Raw genomic sequence first — 22,078 nt, 5'->3', positions numbered from 1 at the left:
ACTGCTAACATCAGTTGTTGATGGCATACTGTATCATCTTCCTGTATCCCTAAGTTACACCATTACACCACTGACCAATCAGCAGCAGTGTTGCAACCTACCCTGTGCAGGTAGGAAGTAGGCCAGGACGACCAGGGAGGAGATGAGTGAGCAGGGCAGGATAATGTTGATGATGTAGAATAGAGGTTTTCTCTGGATGACCAGGTTGAAGGAGATTTCCTGGTACTCCAGGTCATCAGGACTGTAGCGTGAGTTGATCAGCTTCCTGGCTGGCCGGTGCTTTATGGCCCACTCACCGTTCTCTAACAGGGTGGAAACAGACACACTGGGATCAATAGAAGCCATTTCATTAGGATTTGACCTGTTGATGGGTTGTCAATTGTTTACAGATAACTGTTAATCAAATCAAATGTTATTTGTCACATGCTTCGTCAACAGGTTTAGACGATGTCATAGAATTACAATATGTTAATCACATGACTTTTATATTAGAATGTATTCCTATATTAAAACATTCACACTGTTTTTTCTAGAGGCAACAGAATAGGGTTCTTAGCTCTCGTGTGTGAAGAGAGAGAATCCTCAGATTTAACTGACAGATTTACGATGGCTTGGTGAGAACTTAAAGACTGCATTCCATTCCATGATTAGTGTCTGTGTGCCTGTCTATCGGTAAGAGGGAGAACCAATGTCCAGTTTATTTCAGGAAAGGATTTAGTATTCTAGGTTGCATTAGTATTTCTGTATAAACAAGCAGTAAATGAACTACAGACAGATATTTGGCGCCATGTAAATCTTGATGTCTGTTGCATGAGAGCACAATGTACCTTTTGTATCATTTCTGTTCCTTGTCACAAGGACTCAGGAAGTCTATAAATAGTTGTAACTGAATCATGTTTATTTGGGCTTTAACACTACACCATTAGGTGATTGTTAACGTTCCATTACTGCAGTCATTAAATAATAAAGTTCAATTGTTTCGAGGAAATCTAAAAGTCTCTTTGATTAGAATAATTCCACCACAACTAACAATGAAATGCTAACTTACAGGTCCTTTTCCAACAATGTACTTCAGATAAAGAAAAAAAAGTCAAATATAAAGTGACATGAGGAATAAATACACAGTGAATAACGAATAACAATAATGAGTAAATATAACATGGCTCTATACAAGGAGTACCAGTACCGAGTCGATGTGCAGGTGTACGAGGTAATTGAGGTAGCTGGGTACATATAGGTAAAGTGACTAGGCAACAGGATAGATAAAACTGTAGCAGCAGCGTACTTGGTGAGTGTGTGTTGCGTCAGTATGTGTGTGTGTGTTGGGATGTAAGCGTATGTATGGGTTAGTGTGTGAGTAGAGTCCAGTGTGTTTGCATAGAGTCGGTGCAAGAGAGTTAGTGCAAAAAAGGGTCAACGCAGGTAGTCAGGGTAGCCATTTGATGATCTATTTAGCAGTCTAATGGCTTGGGGTTAGAAGCTGTTTACGTCCTGTTGGTTCCAGACTTGGTGCACTGGTACCGCTTGTCGTGCGGTAGAAGAGAGAACAGTCTGCGGCTTGGTTGGAAGGAGTCTTTGACAATTTTTTGGGCCTTCCTCTGACACCGCCTGGTATAGAGGTCCTGGATGGCAGGGAGCTTGGCCCCAGTGATATACTGGGCCATACACACCAACTTCTGTAGTGCCTTGCGATCGGATGCCTTGCAATTGCCATACCAAGCGGTGATGCAGCCATTCAATGGTGTAGCTGTAGAACTGAGGATCTGAGGGCCCATGCCAAATCTTTTCAGCCTCCCTAGGGGGAAGAGGCATTGTCATGCCCTCTTCACGACTGTGTTGGTGAGTGGACCATGATAATTCCTTAGTAATGTGGACACCAAGGAACTTGAAGCTTTCAACCCGCTCCTCTACAGCCCCGATGTGGATGGGGGCGTGTTCGCACCTCCTTTCCTGTAGTCCACAATCAGCTCGTTTGTCTTGCTGACATTGAGGAAGAGGTTGTTGTCCTGGCACCACACTGCCAGGTCTCTGACCTTCTCCCTATAGGCTGCCTCATCGTCGTCGGTGATCAGCCCTACCACCGTCATATCCTCAGCAAACTTTATGATGGTGTTGGAGTCGTACATATTGATTTTGAGAAACTACAAAGTTGTATATTCAGTATTTGTGTCACACATGCAGGACCTGAGTAGTGGTGGGAAACTATTTGGGGGAGGTAGATTTTGAAATAGATTTTATTTAAAGAATGGCGCCAGAGGAGATGGCTGCCGTTTTACAGCCTCCTAACCAATTGTGCTATTTTGTGTGTTTTTCTGTATTGTTTGTAACTGGATATCAGAACAGCGATTACTCACCTCGAACTGGACAAAGAGTTTTTCTTTAATGAGTTTGACGCGAAGGATATAATGTTGCTCCAGGATAAGGCCCAAATTCTCGTCATTCGCATGAAGAAAATAAGAAAATACAGGGGGCGCAGATCAGGGTGCCTTGTGAGAATTCATCGGTGAGTGGGTAACACGCCTATACCATCTGTTCTATTGGCCAACGTGCAATCACTGGAGAATAAACTGTTCAAGACTATCCTACCACTGGGACATTAAAAACGGTAATATCTTATGTTTCACTGAGTGGCTGAACGAAGACACAGATGATATACAGTTGGCTGGGTTTTCCGTGCATTGGCAGGACAGAACAGCTACGTCCGGTAAGACGAGGGGTGGGGGGGGGTGTCTTTTTGTCAAGAACAGCTGGTCCACGATGTCTAATATTAAGGTAGTCTCGAGGTATTGCTCGCCTGAGGTAGAGTACCGTCTATTTACCACCACAAACATAAAAAAAAAGTACTTTATTTAGTAAATATTTTCTTAACTGCATTGTTGGTTAAGGGCTTGTAAGTAAGCATTTCATGGTAAGGTCTACACCTGTTCTATTCGGCGCATGTGACAAATACGATTTGATTTGGAAAACCATAAAAACAAGACGTTGCAACATTAGTGTGTGTATTACCAGTGAAGGCCTCGGGATCAATGTCCACCCACTCAATAGGCTTGTTGGTCTCTGCGTCAACAGCCAGTATGATTTCCAACTCATTTGCACTGTATGTCTGGGACCTGAAGACTAAGGTGCAGTTCTGGTAGTCAAAGGGGAAGTAGGTGATCTCTATGGCACAGGTGCTGCGGTAGATCGCTGGAGGCAGCCAGTACATGTAGCCACTGGAGTAGATCAACACATTGGCATAGTAGGCCACATCAAACTTGCCATCAATGCTGCAGAGGAGGAAGAGAGGAGGGGAAGAAAGGAGGTGGAAGGAAAGGGTAGGGTGCGATGAGAAGAGTTCAAGACTCCATTGCTCAAAACAAAGCAAAACAGAGCCACAAAAGGGGGGAAATCAGAATGAGGAAAAAGATGAAAGCCCTCTACTGGCTCACTTATTCTCAAGGACGATGTCAGGGAGCCATACTGTGTTGTAAGGCACACGGATAACTTCAATGCCAAAATACTCAGAGGTGTTCCAGGCTAGGCGAATATCATTCCATTGCTGTGGGAGGGAGGGGAGGGTACAGGCAGAGGAGAGACGAGAGAGGGGGAGGAACGGAGGAGAAAACAGACGAGTGAGGGAGAAGAGAGCATTGAGAGAGATGGAAAAAAACTCAAAAGTAGGAGAAAGGAGAAAACTGAGAATCTAGTCAAAGTATGCAAGAAACAAATTATAAATGAATTGATAAGATATAAAAGAGATTGGTGAGAGAAACACTCACAATCTCAATCCAGACATTAGTTGTGAGAGTCTCTTCCTTTTCATTCTGTAACAGAGGAGATAATATGATTGTCTGATGAAAACGTTTGTCCATTTCAGTTTGATATGTGATAGTACTGTAGTGCCCCCTGCATGGTTGAAGTACAGAACTGTTTAGATAGTATGTCATCCCTACAGAATGTGTATTGTGTTGTTGGGGTGCAGCAGTGTGATGTGTGTAATATGTTTGGTTTTACATTTGAGTCATTTAGCAGACGCTCTTATCCAGAGTGACTTACAGTAGTGAGTGCATACATTTTTGTACTGGCATCTAATGTATGTGTGTTGTATGGTTTTGTTATGCTGCAGCAGGTGTGGTCTGTCTCTCACCAGGGAGATGAGGTTGGTGAGAATCAGCTTGACCTGCACCTCCACCTTATCTGTGGGGTGTGCTGCTGGACGGATGTTCTTGTTGTAGCCTCTGAACAGGTCCCCAATCAGCTTAGACTCCTCATTACAACGCACTGCACCAGGAAGGAAGGAAGGTAGGTAGAGAGAGAACCATGATATTATGAAATATGTGTGGCATAAAACCCATAGGGACTATAAAGCATACCATTTCAAAGGATTCAACACTTGAAAGGCCAAAGGAACTTGAGTAATCAGTGACCGATTTGCTAAAAGCACCCAATGAACCATTTTCAATTGACATTATTAACATCTAGGCATGTCAACCCACGGCTGGCTCCAGGCATAATCGACATAAGCAGTCGCTTAAGGCCCCTGGCCGCTAGGGTGGTTTTTAGGAACTCAGTCGGGTGTCTCAACTTACTGTTGAGAGTTAGAATATAATACACAAGGTACAAGTTCGAAATCCCCCCAACCAAATCTCACTTAGGGCCCCCACAAGGCTAGAGCCACCCTGTGTCAACCATAAAAGCCAATTTATCTTGATCTGGCAATGTGGATCAGAGGCTCCATATGGAGTGTGTGAAGCAATTGCAGAGCCTCCAGAGGCTTGCGGTGGCGATGCCATGCGCCTCCCATATTTAACAATGAGGAGGTCTCCGCATAGATCTGCATTGACATGATTAGTGTACAGTAGGTGGGGGAGGTATATCCTGTATAAACACAAATTCACTTCCTTGACAACAAACTTGGAGAACTTTGACAAACAGGTTCACAAATAAAAAAACATCTTTATGATACTTTGTGTAGGGATTTCAAAGACACGATAATGAGTGAACTCCTGGAAAGATATCTGGGAGGTTATGGGGATAGATGTGGTAAAAAGGTCGATGGAATGCAGACCATGGGATAGAAGGATGCTGGATTGGCAGATATGTCAAATCTGTCATGATTGATGTATTGTAACAGGCCCACAATGTGGTCACTAAAATCTGATTTGGATATATTTGGCTGTTTTCGCTGCATAACATTTAGAAGTTGGCCCTATTCATATAAACCGGTAGCATAGCTAGCATACAGAAGTAGGTGGTGGTAGTCAAAGTAGTTTAACTGTAATGCAGTTGATTAATGACGATGACATGAACATGTGTTGGGGTTGACATCCATACCAGCATTATACTCTGATATTGACCTCAACATAGTATGAAATACACATATAAACAATAGCCTAAATGTAGGATCATTTTGCTGTGGGGCAATGAGGAGACACGGGTGGGAAAACGGTGCAACCTTTTTACATCATGCCATCTTGGCTGAGCTCCTGTGTCAAGCACCGGGAAACGGACTCCAACATTTCAGGTCTTGTCTTTTTGTTTAGCCAGTTGCGTGTAATTAGCTGGATGGCTATAGAGATTAGCCCTGAATCACTAGTGGTGTGGTGCAGTTTATTGGATGTGTAAACTCTGTAAGAGACCGTTTATACTTGATCTGAAAATATGGTCGGAGGCGCCATATGGATTGTGTGACCCAATTGCGAAGCCTCCAGAGGCCAAATTGAGCTCCGTAACGCATAGTCATGCGCCTCTGAAAATGTGTAACAATGCCGAGGGCTCCCTCAGCATTGAAATAATTGGTTGATGGGTGAGTGCGGGAGGTCCTCTATAAACACAAACTCACTTCCTTCACAACAGCTCTGCGCTGCTCCGCGAAGCGCAAGAAGAATGAATGCCCTGACGTCTGCAGAGGCCATATCACCATAAATCCTGCATGGCCAATGCAGACATCAAATTGACCACGTAGCGCCTTTAACACCAAAAGTTGTAACAATGTTTAAGACGTTTTCGCAGCGCCTATAAAAAGAAAATGCCACCTGCCTCGCAGGAACAATAGAAACAACATGTGTGTCGTAATGATACAAATAAATAAAATGCTGTTGCGAAAGTAGCAACTACTCTTCCTGGAGTCCACACAAAACATGAAACTTGACATAATACAGAACATGAATAGACAAGAACAGCTCAAGGACAGAACTCCATGAATAATGGCACACGTGTTTAGTGATTCAGCCAGATCAGAGGCAGTACAGATGACCACTGTACACGTTCTTGTTAAGTGCGTGAATTGGACCATTTTCCTGTCCTCTTAAGCATTCAAAATGTAACGAGGGTGTCAGGGAAAATGTATGGAGTAAAAAGTACATTATTTTCTTTAGGAATGTAGTGAAGTAAAAGTTGTCAAAAATATAGTAAAGTACAGATACCCCAAAAAACTACGTAAGTAGTACTTTAAAGTATTTTTACTAAAGTACTTTACACCACTGATGAAGTCTACACCGAGAGGTGCAACTGCCAAGAACAGTGTTCCTGACCGTGAAAAACCTATCAATATAAACACTTACCCAGTACTGTCACACCCCAGAGTAAGCCTACAGTTGCAACCAAACAAGTCCAAAGGGAGTGCGTTGCCATCGCAAAGTTAACCGATCTTTACTTACAGTTCCAGATTTGAGTAAAGTACAAAGAGAAAGCTAGAGGTTATTTCCGAAAGGCTCGTAGCCTGCCTTATCCCGCTGCCCCTTGCCTCGCTTCTCCAGCTGTCGCTACACCCACGGCTCGGGTTACACAGCAGCCGGAAACCGCTAAATTCTGTCGATATTCTGGTCGTCCATAATAATTATCATTATGCTATTGGGTGGTGATGACAACGACACAGATTATGAAGGTAATGTTTCTGTTTGACATGTCAGCGAGTTTCAAACTATGAATAGGCCTGAAAACACAACTGAAAACGTGCGTGCAGGGCTCAATGATACCACTGGTGCTCCCAATTTAAAGTCAAGCGCAAAACATAAAATCTAAGCGCACCAGAATAACAAAGTACTGATTGAGATATAGCCTAGCATATTGGGCTATATGAATTCTAGATACTTTTGAAGCACATGTTGTGCTCTAGAAACTCACATTTAACCCTGTAAATACATTTGTTAATTGTACAAAGCTGAAATGTTGATACAAAAACCTGTCATGGAAATTACAAAGTCATTTGTGGAATTTTAGGTTTCTACATTGTGTAAAAGCACTACCTATTGAGATGCATTATATTGAACATTCTACACTGTCTCTTTAAGAGCTTCAATCAAGCTTTTATGGTAGAGTGGCCAGACAGAAGCCACTCCTTAGTAAAAGGCACATGACAGCCTGCTTGGATTTTGCCAAAAGGCACCAAAAGGACTCTCAGACCATGGGAAACAAGATTCTCTGGTCTGATGAAAACAAGATTGAACTCTTTGGCCTGAATGTCAAGTGTCACGTCTGAAGGAAACATGGCATCATCCCTACGGTGAAGCATGGTGGTGGCAGCATCATGCTGTGGGGATGTTTTTCAGCAGCAGGGACTGGGAGACTAGTCAGGATCGAGGGAAAGATGAAAGGAGCAAAGTACAGAGAGATCCTTGATGAAAACCTGCTCCAGAGCGCTCAGGATCTCAGACTGGGGTGAAGGTTCACCTTCCAACAGGACAACGACCCTAAGAACACAGCCAAGTCAACGCAGGAGTGGCTTCGGGACAAGTCTCTGATTGTCTTTGAGTGGCCCAGCCAGAGCCCGGACTTGAACCCGATTTTAACAATTCAATTCAAGGGCTTTATTGGCATGGGAAACATATGTTAACATTGCCAAAGCAAGTAAAGTAAAATAAACAATAAAACTGAACAGTAAACATTACACTCACAGAAGTTCCAAAATAAGAAAGACATTTCGAATGTCATTATGTCTATATACAGTGTTGTAACGATGTGCAAATAGTTAAAGTACAAAAGGGAAAATAAAGAAACATAAATATGGGTTGTATTTACAATGGTGTTTGTTCTTCACTGGTTGCACTTTTCTAGTGGCAACAGGTCACAAATCTTGCTGCTGTGATGGCACACTGTGATATTTCATATGAGAGTATCAACATTGGGTTGTTTTCGAATTCTTTGTGGATCTGTGTAATCTGAGGGAAATATGTGTCTCTAATATGGTCATACATTTGGCAGGAGGTTAGGAAGTGCAGATCAGTTTCCATCTCATTTTGTGGGCAGTGGGCACATAGCCTGTCTTCTCTCGAGAGCCAGGTCTGCCTACGGTGGCCTTTAGCAATAGCAAGGTTATGCTCACTGAGTCTGTACAGTCAAAGTTTTCCCTACGTTTTGGGTCAGTCACAGTGGTCAGGTATTCTGCCACTGTGTACTCTCTGTTTAGGGCCAAATAGCATTCTAGTTTGCTCAGTTTTTTTGTTAATTCTTTCCAATGTGTCAAGTAATTACTTTTTGTTTTCTCATGATTTTGTTTGGTCTAATTGTGTTGCTGTCCTGGGGCTCTGTGGGGTCTGTTTGTCATTCTGAACAGAGCTCCAGGACCAGCTTGCTTAGGGGACTCTTCTCGAGGTTCATATCTCTGTAGGTGATGGCTTTGTTATGGAAGGTTTGGGAATCTCTTCCTTTTAGGTGGTTGTAGAATTTAACGGCTCTTTTCTGGATTTTGATAATTAGTCGGTATCGGCCTAATTCTGCTCCACATGCATTATTTGGTGTTTTAAGTTGTACGCAGAGAATATTTTTGCAGAATTCTGCATGCAGAGTCTCAATTTGGTGTTTGTCCCATTTTGTGAATTCTTGATTGGTGAGCAGACCCCAGACCTCACAACCATAAAGGGCAATGGGTTCTATAACTGATTCAAGTATTTTTAGCCAGATCCTAATTGGTATGTCGAATTTTATGTTCCTTTTGATGGCATAGAAGGCCCTTCTTGCCTTGTCTCGCAGCTCATCCACAGCTTTGTGGAAGTTACCTGTGCCGCTGATGTTTAGGCTGAGGTATGTATAGTTTTTTGTGTGCTCTAGGGCAACGGTGTCTAGATGGAATTTGTATTTGTGGTCTTGGCAACTGGACCTTTTTTGGAACACCATTATTTTTGTCTTACTGAGATTTACTGTCAGGGCCCAGGTCTGAAAGAATCTGTGCAGAAGATCTAGGTGCTGCTGTATGCCCTCCTTAGTTGGTGACAGAAGCACCAGATCATCAGCAAACAGTAGACATGTGACTTCAGATTCTAGTAGGGTGAGGCCGGGTGCTGCAGACTGTTTAGTGCCCTCACCAATTCATTGATAAATATATTAAAGAGGGTGGGGCTTAAGCTGCATCCCTGTCTCACCCTACGGCGCTGTGGAAAGAAATGTGTGTGTTTTTTGCCAATGTAACCGCACACTTGTCATTTGTGTAACATCTCTGGAGAGACCTGAAAATAGTTGTTCAACGATGCTCCCCATCCAACCTGACAGAGCTTGAGATGATCTGCAGAGAAGAATGGGAGAAACTCCCCAAATACAGGTGTGCCAAGCTTGTAGAGTCATACCCAAGAAGACTCGAGGCTATAATCACTGCCGAAGGTTCTTCAACAAAGTACTGAGTAAAGGGTCTGAATACTTATGTAAATGTGATATTTCATTTTTTTTAATGTTTAATAGATCTGCAAAAATGTCTAAAAACCTGTTTTTGCTTTGTCATCATGAGGTATTGTGTGTAGGTCATCTACAAGACCCTGCTAGGTAAAGTCCCCCCTTATCTCCGCTCACTGGTCACCATAGCAGCACCCACCTGTAGCACGTGCTCCAGCAGGTATATCTCTCTGGTCACCCCCAAAGCCAATCCCTCCTTTGGCCATCTCTCCTTCCAGTTCTCTGCTGCCAATGACTGGAACGAACTACAAAAATCTCTGAAACTGGAAACACTTATCTCCCTCACTAGCTTTAAGCACCAGCTGTCAGAGCAGCTCACAGATCACTGCACCTGTACATAGCCCATCTATAATTTAGCCCATACAACTACCTCTTCCCCTACTGTATTTATTTATTTATTTTGCTCCTTTGCACCCCATTATTTCTATTTCTACTTTGCACTTTCTTCCACTACAAATCTACCATTCCAGTGTTTTACTTGCTATATTGTATGTACTTCGCCACCATGGCCCTTTTTGCCTTTACCTCCCTTATCACATTGTATATAGACTTATTTTTCTACTGTGTTATTGACTGTATGTTTGTTTTACGCCATGTGTAACTCTGTGTTGTTGTATGTGTCGAACTGCTTTGCTTTATCTTGGCCAGGTCGCAATTCTAAATGAGAACTTGTTCTCAACTTGCCTACCTGGTTAAATAAAGGTGATATATATATATATATAAATAATATTTTTTTATATATATATATATTTTTTTTTTATTTTTTAAGGATTGATGAGGGGAAAAACAATTGTAATGTAACAACATGTGGATAAAGTGAAGCGGTCTGAATACTTTCCGAATGCACTATATATATATAAAAATGTATGTTCTAAGTCCACAACAATGCTTAAACCACAGCATGAGACCACTGTTGAGGTCTGGGGAAGAAAATCCCCAAAATATTTTGTAGGTATAGTACACAGCAAGAGACTGGTGTTTGCCAGGTAGTGTTTTTCTGTACTGCATGTGCAACTGCAGTTTGCAAAACAAAAGACCACCCGTTTGATACATATCATCATGATATGTATCATATCATTCTACCAGGTAAGCCTACTTTGCAGTTAACATTTTAATTTGGAAAGTTGAATGGGAATACCTTTAGAAAGGACTGTATCAGCCTTGCTAACTGGCTACACAAAGTAGTACACAGGCATTCCCATGCCATTACGTCTTCTGAAAGTTGTAAGAAATACAAATCACTGATGCATTCTTTAATATTGTTCATTATTATTTGGATTGAACGAATTTGCACTCGCTTTATTTCTCTAGGGCACTCGGAAACAACTGCAGAGTGAAGCCTATCGTTACAACAATTATTATCTGGGTGATTTTTTTTTTACTGGTTGTGTAACCGATGTGAAATGGCTAGTTAGTTAGCGGTGGTGCGCGCTAATAGCATTTCAATCAGTGACGACACTCGCTCTGAGACTTGAAGTAGGGTTTCCAGGGCCGTGGCTTTTGTGGCCCGATGGGTAACGATGCTTCGTGGGGTGTCAGTTGTTGATGTGTGCAAGGGTCCCTGGTTCGAGCCCGGGTTGCACTGGTGCTCCCAAAATAAATGGTCAGATCGCACAGCAAAATATCGATAGAGCATATGGTCGCACTTTAGAGCACTTGTGAGTGTGTGTGTCGACGCTAGTGGTGAGCAAGGTAAACAGGTGACGCGGGGGCCCAGTTTGGAAACCACTGCACTGCCCCTACTCTAGCGCAGGATATAAATAAATAGCCTGTAGTGCTGCACGCCTTGCAGCTTGCGCTGCTGGGCTTCTGTGTAACGGCCGGGGTCAATGTCGAGCGGATTGTGCGTGTTTAATTTGTTTGTGTGTGTTAAGAGCAGATATGCAGGATGTGCCTGTTCAAAGGCAAAATTGTCATGGGGGATGGGGGGGGACATATTCAGAACAGGTCGATTCGACCCCACAATAATGTCTTGTTTTTGGTTGGAACTCCCTGGAGGTCGGGGGCACCTTAGACAGCATACAGTATGAACACGGCATAAGCAATGGCTTATGCAATGTAGAATGTATAAATGTAGAATTGCAGGAAATTTGCTTTAACTGCAAAATGTTCTCTCAGCCTGATGGCAAAATGTGTTGAATAGCATTTTTAAACTGCACATTTGTCTCTCTGTCCCATGGCAAAATGTGTTGAAATGTAGGAATTAAGCCGTTTTCCAAAAGAACAGGAACCAGCCCCCCTGAAAAGAAAAATGATTGGCCAAACACAGGCGGTAATGCTACTGACACAGAACATAAGCAGTACACTGTAGTACAGCGTTTCTCAAATGTTACTGTACCAGTGACCGGCAAAACATGGTCCTTTAAACATGATCCTTTAACCAGCTCATTTTTAAGATAAATACAGCATGTAAAAGCACCACTGGAGATACAACTCACCACTTTAAATGTGCCTCTGTTGCCTCCCTGTTGTGCTGTCTCTCTGCACCTTCTCTGCTGTCACTCTCTGTGCTTCTCCTTCTCCTCTCTGTGCTTCTCCTGTCTGTCTATGCTTCTCCTCTGTCTGTCTGTCTGTCTGTCTGTCTGTCTGTCTGTCTGTCTGTCTGTCTGTCTGTCTGTCTGTCTGTCTGTCTGTCTGTCTGTCTGTCTGTCTGTCTGTCTGTCTGTCTGTCTGTCTGTCTGTCTGTCTGTCTGTCTGTCTGTCTGTCTGTCTGTCTGTCTGTCTGTCTGTCTGTCTGTCTGTCTGTCTGTCTGTCTGTCTTGTTCTCCTCTGTTGTCACTATGCTACCAGGGGACCACACTGCCAATGCTGGGCCCAGCTACATCCTAGTTATGAATGAATAGACAGATTTATTAGATAATGAAGAAAATGACTAAATAAATGCCTAATAAACTCAGCAAATAAAAGAAACGAACCTTTTTCAGGACCCTGTCTTTCGAAGATAATTCGTAAAAATCCAAATAACTTCACAGATCTTCATTGTAAAGGGTTTAAACACTGTTTCCCATGCTTGTTCAATGAACCATAAACAATTAATGAACATGCACATGTGGAACGGACATTAAGACACTAACAGCTTACAGACTGTAGGAAATTAAGGTCACAGTTATGAAAACTTAGGACACTAAGAGGCCTTTCTACTGACTCTGAAAAACACCAAAAGGAAGATTCCCAGTGTCCCTGCTCATCTGCGGGAACGTGCCTTAGGCATGCTGTAAGGAGGCATGAGGACTGCAGATGTGGCTAGGGCAATAAATTGCCATGTCCGTACTGTGAGACGCCTAAGAAGCCTAAGGCGCCTGCTGATCGTCCTCGCAGTGGCAGACCACGTGTAACAACACCTGCAAAGGATCGGTACATCCAAACATCACACCTACGGGACAGGTACAGGATGGCAACAACATCTGCCCGAGTTACACCAGGAACGCACAATCCCTCCATCAGTGCTCAGACTGTCCGCAATTGGCTGAGACAGGCTGGACTGAGAGCTTGTTGTAAGGCAGGTCTTCACCAGACATCACCAACAACCTCGCCGATGGGCACAAACCCACCGTCGCTGGACCAGACAGGACAGGCAAAAGTGCTCTTTACTGACGAGTCGCAGTTTTGTCTCACCAGGGGTAATGGTCGGATTTGTGTTTATCGTAGAAGAAATGAGCGATACACCGAGGCCTGTACTCTGGAGCGGGATCGATTTGGAGGTGGAGGGTCCGTCATGGTCTGGGGCGGTGTGTCACAGCATAATCGGACTGAGCTTGTTGTCATTGCAGGCAATCTCAACGCTGTGTGTTACAGGGAAGACATGTTCCTCCCTCATGTGGTACCCTTCCTGCAGGCTCATCCTGACATGACCCTCCAGCGTGACAATGCCATCAGCCATACTGCTCGTTCTGTGTGTGATTTCCTGCAAGACAGGAATGTCAGTGTTCTGCCATGGCCAGCGAAGAGACCGGATCTCAATCCCATTGAGCACGTCTGGGACCTGTTGGATCGGAGGGTGAGGGCTAGGGCCATTCCCCCCAGAAATGTCCGGGAACTTGAAGGTGCCTTGGTGGAAGAGTGGGGTAACATCTCACAGCAAGAACTGGCAAATCTGGTGTAGTCCATGAGCAGGAGATGCACTGCAGTACTTAATGCAGCTGGTGGCCATACCAGATACTGACTGTTACTTTTGATTTTGACCCCCCCTTTATTCAGCGACAAATTATTCCATTTCTGTTAGTCACATGTCTGTGGAACTTGTTCAGTTTATGTCTCAGTTGTTGAATCTTGTTATGTTCATACAAATATTTACACATGTTAAGTTTGCTGAAAATAAACGCAGTTTACATTGAGGACGTATCTTTTTTTCTGAGTTTAGATGATCAAAACTAGAAACGCAACATGCAACAATTTCAAGGATGTTACAGTTCATATAAGGAAATCAGTCAATTGAAATTATTTTTTTTGGCCCTAATCTATGGATTTCACTTGACTGGGAATACAGATATGCATCTGTTGGCCAAAGATACCTTAAAAAAAGGGGTGTAGATTGGAAAACCAGTCAGCATCTGGTGTGACCACCATTTGCCTCATGCAGCGCGACAAATCTCCTTCGCATAGAGTTGATCATGCTTTTGATTGTGGAATGCTGTCTCCACTCCTCTTCTATGGTCGTGCGAAGTTGCTGGATATTAGCGGGATCTGGACCTTGCTGTCGTACAAGTCAATCCACTGCTATCGGTCATCACCGTTAACTCGGACATCAGCCAGCCTCAGCCCGGTTAATTCCTGCCAGTCTGCACAGCGCGATGTCAACCGAGATCATATCGGACTGCTTTTTCTCTACCACATCTCTGAATTCGTACCGCAAGCTCTGAAACTTTACACCGGATCATTGCAGCTAGATAGCTGCTATCCGAGTTGCTACTCCTGGCTAACGTCTCTGTCCCGAAGCAAGCACCAGTTAGCCTGGAGCTAGCCTTGAGCTAGGCTCATCTCCGGGCTAGCCGAAGAGATCCATATGCCAATTCCTGTGCTACAGTACCTCTTTTGCCAATTGGCCTGGACCCTTTAATGCCGACACGGAGCCCCGCCGGTCCATCACGACTGGTCTGCCGACATAACAGTCTGAGGGTGTTTCAACAGGTGACGTCCCCCGGATGCCCATCTGCTAGCCTGCTAGCCCCGGCCTGCTAGCTGTCTGAATCGCCGTGTCTCCAGCTCGCCTAGCTACTCACTGGACCCTATGATCACTCGGCTACGCATGCCTTTCCCTAATGTCAATATGCCTTGTCTATTGCTGTTTTGGTTCGTGATTATTGTCTTATTTCACTGTAGAGCCTCCAGCCCTGCTCAATATGCCTTAGCTAGTCCTTTTGTTCCACCCCCCACACATGCGGTGACCTCACCTGGCTTAAATGGTGCCTCTAGAGACAGATCCTCTCTCATCGTCACTCAATGCCTAAGTTTACCTCCACTGTACTCACATCCTACCATACCCTTGTCTGTACATTATGCCTTGAATCTATTCTTCCGCGCCCAGAAATCTGTTCCTTTTACTCTCTGTTCCGAAAGTACTAGACCACCAGTTCTTATAGCCTTTAGCCGTAACCTTATCCTACTCCACCTCTGTTCCTCTGGTGATGTAGAGGTTAATCAAGGCCCTGCAGTGCCTAGCTCCACTCCCATTCCCCAGGCGCTCTCATTTGTTGACTTCCGTTACCGTAAAAGCCTTGGTTTCATGCATGTTAACATTAGAAGCCTCCTCCCTAAGTTTGTTTTATTCACTGCTTTAGCATACTCTGCCAACCCGGATGTCCTAGCCGTGTCTGAATCCTGGCTTAGGAAGGCAACCAAAAACGGAAATTTCCATCCCTAACTATAACATTTTCCGACAAGATAGAACTGCCAAAGGGGGCGGAGTTGCAATCTACTGCAGAGATAGCTGCAGAGTTCTGTCATACTATCCAGGTCTGTGCCCAAACAATTCAAGCTTCTACTTTTTAAATCCACCTTTCCAGAAACAAGACTCTCACCGTTGCCGCTTGTTATAGACCCCCTTCAGCCCCCAGCTGTGCCCTGGACACCATATGTGAATTGTTCGCCCCCCCATCTATCTTCAGAGTTCGTACTGTTAGGTGACCTAAACTGGGACATGCTTAACACCCCGGCCGTCCTACAATCTAAGCTAAATGCCCTCAATCTCACACAAATTATCAAGGAACTTACCAGGTAAAACCCTAAATCCGTAACCATGGGCACCCTCTTAGATATCATCCTGACCAACTTGCCCTCTAAATACACCTCTGCTGTCTTCAACCAGGATCTCAGCGATCATTGCCTGTGTGCGTCATGGGTCCGCGGTCAAACGACCACCCCTCATCACTGTCAAACCAAATAAAAGTTTATTTGTCATGTGCGCCGAATACAACAGGTACAGGTACCTTACAGTGAAACGCTCCCTAAAACACTTCAGCGAGCAGGCCTTTCTAATCTACCTGGCCCGGGTATCCTGGAAGGATATTGACCTCATCCCGTCAGTAGAGGATGCCTGGTTGCTCTTCAAAAGTGCTTTCCTCTCCATCTTAAATAAGCATGCCCCATTCAAAAAATGTAGAACTAAGAACAGATATAGCCCTTGGTTCACCCCAGACTTGACTGCCCTTGACCAGCACAAAAACATCCTGTGGCGTTCTGCATGAGCATCGAATAGCCCCCGTGATATGCAACTTTTCAGGGAAGTCAGGAACCAATATACTCAGTCAGTTAGGAAAGCCAAGGCTAGCTTTTTCAAACAGAAATTTGCTTCCTGTAGCACTAATTCCAGAAAGTTTTGGGACACTGTAAAGTCCATGGAGAATAAGAGCACCACCTCCCACCTGCCCACTGCACTGAGGATAGGAAACACTGTCACCACCGATAAATCTACGATAATCGATCATTTCAATAAGCATTTTTCTACGGCTGGCCATGTTTCCACCTGGCTACCCCTACCCCGGCCAACATCTCAGCACCCCCTGCAGCAACTTGCCCAAGCCCCCTCTGCCTCTCCTTCACCCAAATCCAGACAGCTGATGTTCTGAAAGAGCTGCAAAATCTGGATCCCTACAAATCAGCCGGGCTAGACAATCTGGACCCTCTCTTTCTAAAATGATCTGCCGAAATTGTTGCAACCCCTATTACTAGCCTATTCAACGTCTTTTTCATATCGTCTGAGATCCCCAAAGATTGGAAAGCTGCCGCGGTCATCCCCCTCTTCAAAGGGGGAGACACTCTAAACCCAAACTATTATAGGCCTATATCCATCCTGCCCTGCCTTTTCTAAAATCTTCGAAAGCCAAGTTAACAAACAAATCACATACCATTTTGAATCCCACTGTACCTTCTCCACTATGCAATCTGGTTTCAGAGCCAGTCATGGGTGCACCTCAGCCACGCTCAAGGTCCTAAACGATATCATAACCGCCATCGATAAAAGACAGTACTGTTCAGCGTCTTCATCGACCTGGCCAAGGCTTTCGACTCTGCCAATCACCGCATTATTATCGGCAGACTCAATAGCCTTGGCTTCTCAGATGACTGCCCCGCCTGGTTCACCTTCTACTTCTCAGATAGAGTTCAGTGTGTCAAATCGGAGGGCCTGTTGTCCGGACCTCTGGCAGTCTCTATGGGGGTGCCACAGGGTTCAATTATCGGGCTGACTCTTTTCTCTGTATATTTCAATGATATAGCTCTTGCTGCTGGGGATTCTCTGATCCACCTCTACGCAGATGACACCATTCTGTATACAGCTGGCCCTTCTTTGGACACTGTGCTAACAAACCTCCAAACGAGCTTCAACTCCATACAACACTCCTTCCGTGGCCTCCAACTGCTTTTAAATGCAAGCAAAACTATGTGCCTGCTCTTCAACCGATTGCTGCCCGCACCCTCCCGCGCGACTAGCATCCCTACTTTGGACGGTTCTGATTTAGAGTATGTGGACAACCACAAATACCTAGGTGTCTGGTTAGACTCTAAACTCTCCTTCCAGGCTCACATTTAAGCATCTCCAATCCAAAATTAACTCTAGAATCGGCTTCCTATTTCGCAACAAAGCCTTCTTTACTCATGCTGCCAAACATACCCTCGTAAAACTGACTATCCTACCGATCCTTGACTTCGGCGATGTCATTTACAAAGTAGCCTCCAACACTCTACTCAGCGAATTGGATGTAGTCTATCACAGTGCCATCCGTTTTATCACCTAAGCCCCATATACTACCCACCACCGCGACCTGTATGCTCTCGTTGGCACTACATATTCGTCACCAAACCCTCTGGCTCCAGGTCGTCTATAAGTCTTTGCTAGGTAAAGCACCACCTTATCTCAGCTCACCGGTCACCATAGCAACACCCACCCGTAGCACGCGCTCCAGCAGGTATATTTCACTGGTCATCCCCAAAGCCAACACTTCCTTTGGCCGCCTTTCCTTCCAGTTCTCTGCTGCCAATGACTGGAACGAATTGCAAAAATCTCTGAAGCTGGAGTCTTATATCTCCCTCTCTAACTTTAAGCATCAGCTGTCAGAGCAGCTTACCGATCACTGTACCTGTACACAGCCAATCTGTAAATAGCACACCCAACTACCTCATCCCCATATTATTGCTTACCTTCTTGCTCTTTTGCACCCCAGTATCTCTACTTGCACATCATCATCTGCACATCTATCACTCCAGTGTTAATGCTAAATTATAATTATTTCACCTCTATGGCCTGTTTATTGCCTTACCTCCCTACTTTTTCTACATTTGTGACACACTGTACATAGAATTTTCTATTGTGTTATTGACTGTACGTTTATGTGTAACTCTGTTGTTTTTGTCACACTGCTTTGCTTTATCTTAGCCAGGTCGCAGTTGTAAATGAGAACTTGTTCTCAACTGGCCTACCTGGTTAAATAAAGGTGAAATAAAATAAATGACATGGTGACATGTCTGGTGCGTATGCAGGCCATGGAAGAACTGGGACATTTTCAGATTTTCAGCTTCGAGGAATTGTATTCAGATCCTTGCGACATGGGGCTGTGCATTGTCATGCTGAAACATGAGGTGATGGCGTCGGATGAATGGCAAGACAATGGGCCTCAGGATCTCGTCATGGTATCTCTGTGCATTCAAATTGCCATCGATGGAATTTTGTTCGTTGTCCATAGCTTATGCCTGCCCATACCATGGAGCACTCTGTTCACAACATTGACATCAGCAAACCGCTCGCCCACGCAACGCCATCTGCTCGGTACAGCTGAAACCAGCATTCCTCTGTGAAGAGCACACTTCTCCAACATGCCAGTGGCCATCGAAAGTAAGCATTTGCCATCTAAAGTCGGTTACGACGCCGGACTGCAGTCAGGTCAAGACCCTGGTGAGGACGGCGAGCACACAGATGATCTTCCCTGAGATTTTTTACAGTTTGTGAAATAGTTCTTTGGTTGTGCAAACCTACAGTTTCATCAACTGTCCGGGTGGCTGGTCTCAGACGGTGAAGAAGCCAGATGTGGGCTCCCGAGTGGTGCAGTGGTCTAAGGCACTCCATCTCAGTGCTAGATGCGTCACTACAGACCCTGGTTCGATCAAGGCTGTATCACAACCGGCCGTGATTGGGAGTCCCATAGGGCGGGGCACAATTGGCCCAGCGTCATCCAGGTTTGGCCTGGGTAGGCCGTCATTGTAAATAAGAATTTGTTCTTAACTGACTTGCCTAGTTAAATAAATAAAAAATAAAGATGTTGAGGTCCTGGACTGGCGTAGTTACACGTGGTCTGCCATTGTGAGGCCGGTTGGATGTACTGCCAAATTCTCTAAAACAATGTTGGAGGCGGCTTATGGTAGAACAATTAACATTCAATTCTCTGGCAACAGCTCTGGTGGACATTCCTGCATTCAGCATGCCGATTGCACTCTCCCTCAACTTGAGACATCTGTGGCATTGTGTTGTGTGACAAAACTGCATATTTTAGTAGCCTATTAATTTACCTTTAACAGATTAAGGATTATTTAGCAATTATTATGCATTCATTCAGTATTTAATTGTAATACATGATGACTTGTATTTAATAAAAAACACTGTATAGATGTATATTGGTTTATGTGTTATAAAAGCTAATCTAATGACTTTTTAGGCTATTGACTTTTTAGGCTAAGTCCGGGCTAGCCATATTCCTCATATGTGTTACCATGAATCCCCCCTTCCCTAATTAAGTTGTGGAGAAATCCTGCATGGAGCCTTCACTGTACGCTGACACTTTAAGAGCACAGCAGTTGTCAGGAAGGATGAAGTAAATATGGCTCTTCCGGCTCTGTGTGAGAGCCCTAGGTTGGCGCGGCAAATTTGACGGTATGTGCAACTCTGCATGTCTTGTTTGTTTTTCGGCGTGCTTGGAACCGTTCATTCCTTGGATCTCCATGTATTAAACATTGTTGTGAAGCTTTTTGTGGGGCTAATTTACAAATGGGGACGGACGGAGGGACGAAGATGGATTACTGCAAATAATGTGTTGATGACTGTGTTATTTATTGTCTGTTGCCTATAAGTCGCTATAATCCTTATTATTGTATGAGGTATTATTGTTTGCGTTGCACCTGTGCAGTGACTTGTGTTTTATATGGTGTGTCGTATCCTTTCTTTCTGCTGGCTATCTGGCAAACAGGCTACACTCTAGTCTCGGCAGTCTCTTCTGCTGATACGTGTCTGGTAGCGTTATTCTCTCTATCCTACTATTTTCTATCTTACCGTTCATTCCTTGGATCTCCATGGACTATTAGCAACATTGTTGTGAAGCTTTTTGTGAGTCTAATTTACAAAACGGGAACGGACGAAGATACTTCCAGCCTTGAGTGCCTACCACAGCTAAGCCCCCTCTTTTCTATTAGACATTTACCTGCCTGAACAAAAATCTTTATCTTTACCGCGCTCTAACAATACCGCTACAAAGTGTTAATTAGCCTACTATTTCATACGATACAGACAAAATATTAACTGGTAGCAGTAGGTTACATCTGTGTCAGTGGCTGTCTTTCTCTGTTTTCTCCCTACCTCGACTGCACTGTCCTCTGCAGCAGGCAGCTAATCTGCCTGTGCTAAACCTAGCATCACTGCTCACAGTCACAGTACTTGGGCCTCAATTTAAAAATGGGCTGGTGTGGGGACCTCACAAAAAAATATGGCCGGTATGGGGGCCTCAACGAAAAAAAATGGGCCAGTGTGTTAGAAATGCCAGGTTTCTGGTCCCAGTCTATTTGCGCACTGGTATGGCCTATGTATGCAAAATGCAGTGGAGTGGTAAGAATCCAATCATATCAGCATACAATTGTCATTGATATTTTATAACGATGTCAACCAACGTAAATTAAAATGTCCTTGGAATAAATTAAATGTAGGCATACTGATCATTTATCAGAAAATGTTGATAGACAACTCTGTAAAAACAAGATTTTTTTTTATTCCTTGTAGAATTTGTCCCGTGTCAATTCCGACGTCTGTAATGTTCCTCTAAAAATACATTTGTGAAACAGAGATGTGTCACGCGGAACAGGTGAACCCAAGAGCAGACTCAGATGAGGAGACTGGGATGAGGTAACCAAGGTGTTTATTGAAACACGGGGGGAAGATTGAGTGCAGGCCAGGGGAAGCTCGGACTGGTTGCTGGAAACCAGGTGTGGCGGCTAAGGCTGGAGCGAGAGGTGTGGGTACAGGGTAAGCAGGTCCGGAGGGGGAATCCAAGAGAGAGTAGAGTGGCGAATCCAGGACAGAGTAGCAGGACTGACGAGAAGTCGGACTGGAGACAGGGATCAGAGTCAGAGCAGGCAGAACTGTAGCGGAGAGGAAAATAGGCACAACAGGAACAAACGGCTAGAAACATGGACTGACAGAGCAGAGATTACGATCTGGCAGTGTGGAAGTGGCAGGACAAAGTATTTGTAGAGGTCTTGATTATGGAACAGGTTTCAGCTGGTGGGGATCTGCTCTGTCTCCAGCACACCTGTCTCTTCTCACACTCACTCACACACACACACACACACACACACACACACACACACACACACACACACACACACACACACACACACACACACACACACACACACACACACACACACACACACACACACACACACACACACACACACACACACACACACACACACACACACGAGGGAGAGAGCACTGGGGGAGTGGTGGCAGGTCAAGGAGACACCGGATGAGCACTAGAGGGCGTGGCAGGAGCACATATGACAAGATGTGCTCCATTGAGGTAACCAGAACCTCTGTGTCTGGGAGACCGATACGTATCATACGGTCAATGGCAGACTTCACACAAATTAAAGCCATAGAGCAGGACACATGTACCACGTAACATTGCCCATTTCAATGTTGCAACAGCCTAAAATATATTTAAACTTTGATTTCCCTCTC

At 44.4% G+C, this 22,078-nt stretch overlaps 1 protein-coding gene across 3 annotated transcripts in view; it reads right to left on the bottom strand.

Moving 5' to 3' along the window:
* LOC106603603 (acetylcholine receptor subunit gamma-like) overlaps positions 1 to 22,078 on the bottom strand; it is a 36,560-nt gene that overhangs the window by 9,829 nt on the left and 4,653 nt on the right. The window contains exons 1-6 of one of the 3 annotated variants that reach the window (XM_014197487.3): positions 6,543 to 6,991; positions 4,127 to 4,260; positions 3,759 to 3,803; positions 3,429 to 3,538; positions 3,007 to 3,266; positions 102 to 302 (exon numbers count right to left, since the gene is read on the bottom strand). In XM_014197487.3, coding sequence (XP_014052962.2) covers positions 102 to 302; positions 3,007 to 3,266; positions 3,429 to 3,538; positions 3,759 to 3,803; positions 4,127 to 4,260; positions 6,543 to 6,612 — 820 coding nt within the window. In that variant the 5' untranslated portion in view covers positions 6,613 to 6,991. Of the gene's footprint in view, positions 1 to 101; positions 303 to 3,006; positions 3,267 to 3,428; positions 3,539 to 3,758; positions 3,804 to 4,126; positions 4,261 to 6,542; positions 6,992 to 22,078 lie in introns of those variants that run through there. The other 2 variants (XM_082974592.1, XM_082974593.1) reach the window with 2 other exon arrangements.

The sequence above is a fragment of the Salmo salar genome, chromosome 04 (assembly GCF_965601325.2).
Source record: "Salmo salar chromosome 04, fSalSal1, whole genome shotgun sequence".
Taxonomy (NCBI): Eukaryota; Metazoa; Chordata; class Actinopteri; order Salmoniformes; family Salmonidae; genus Salmo; species Salmo salar.
This window is presented reverse-complemented; position numbering and strand designations above follow the sequence as displayed.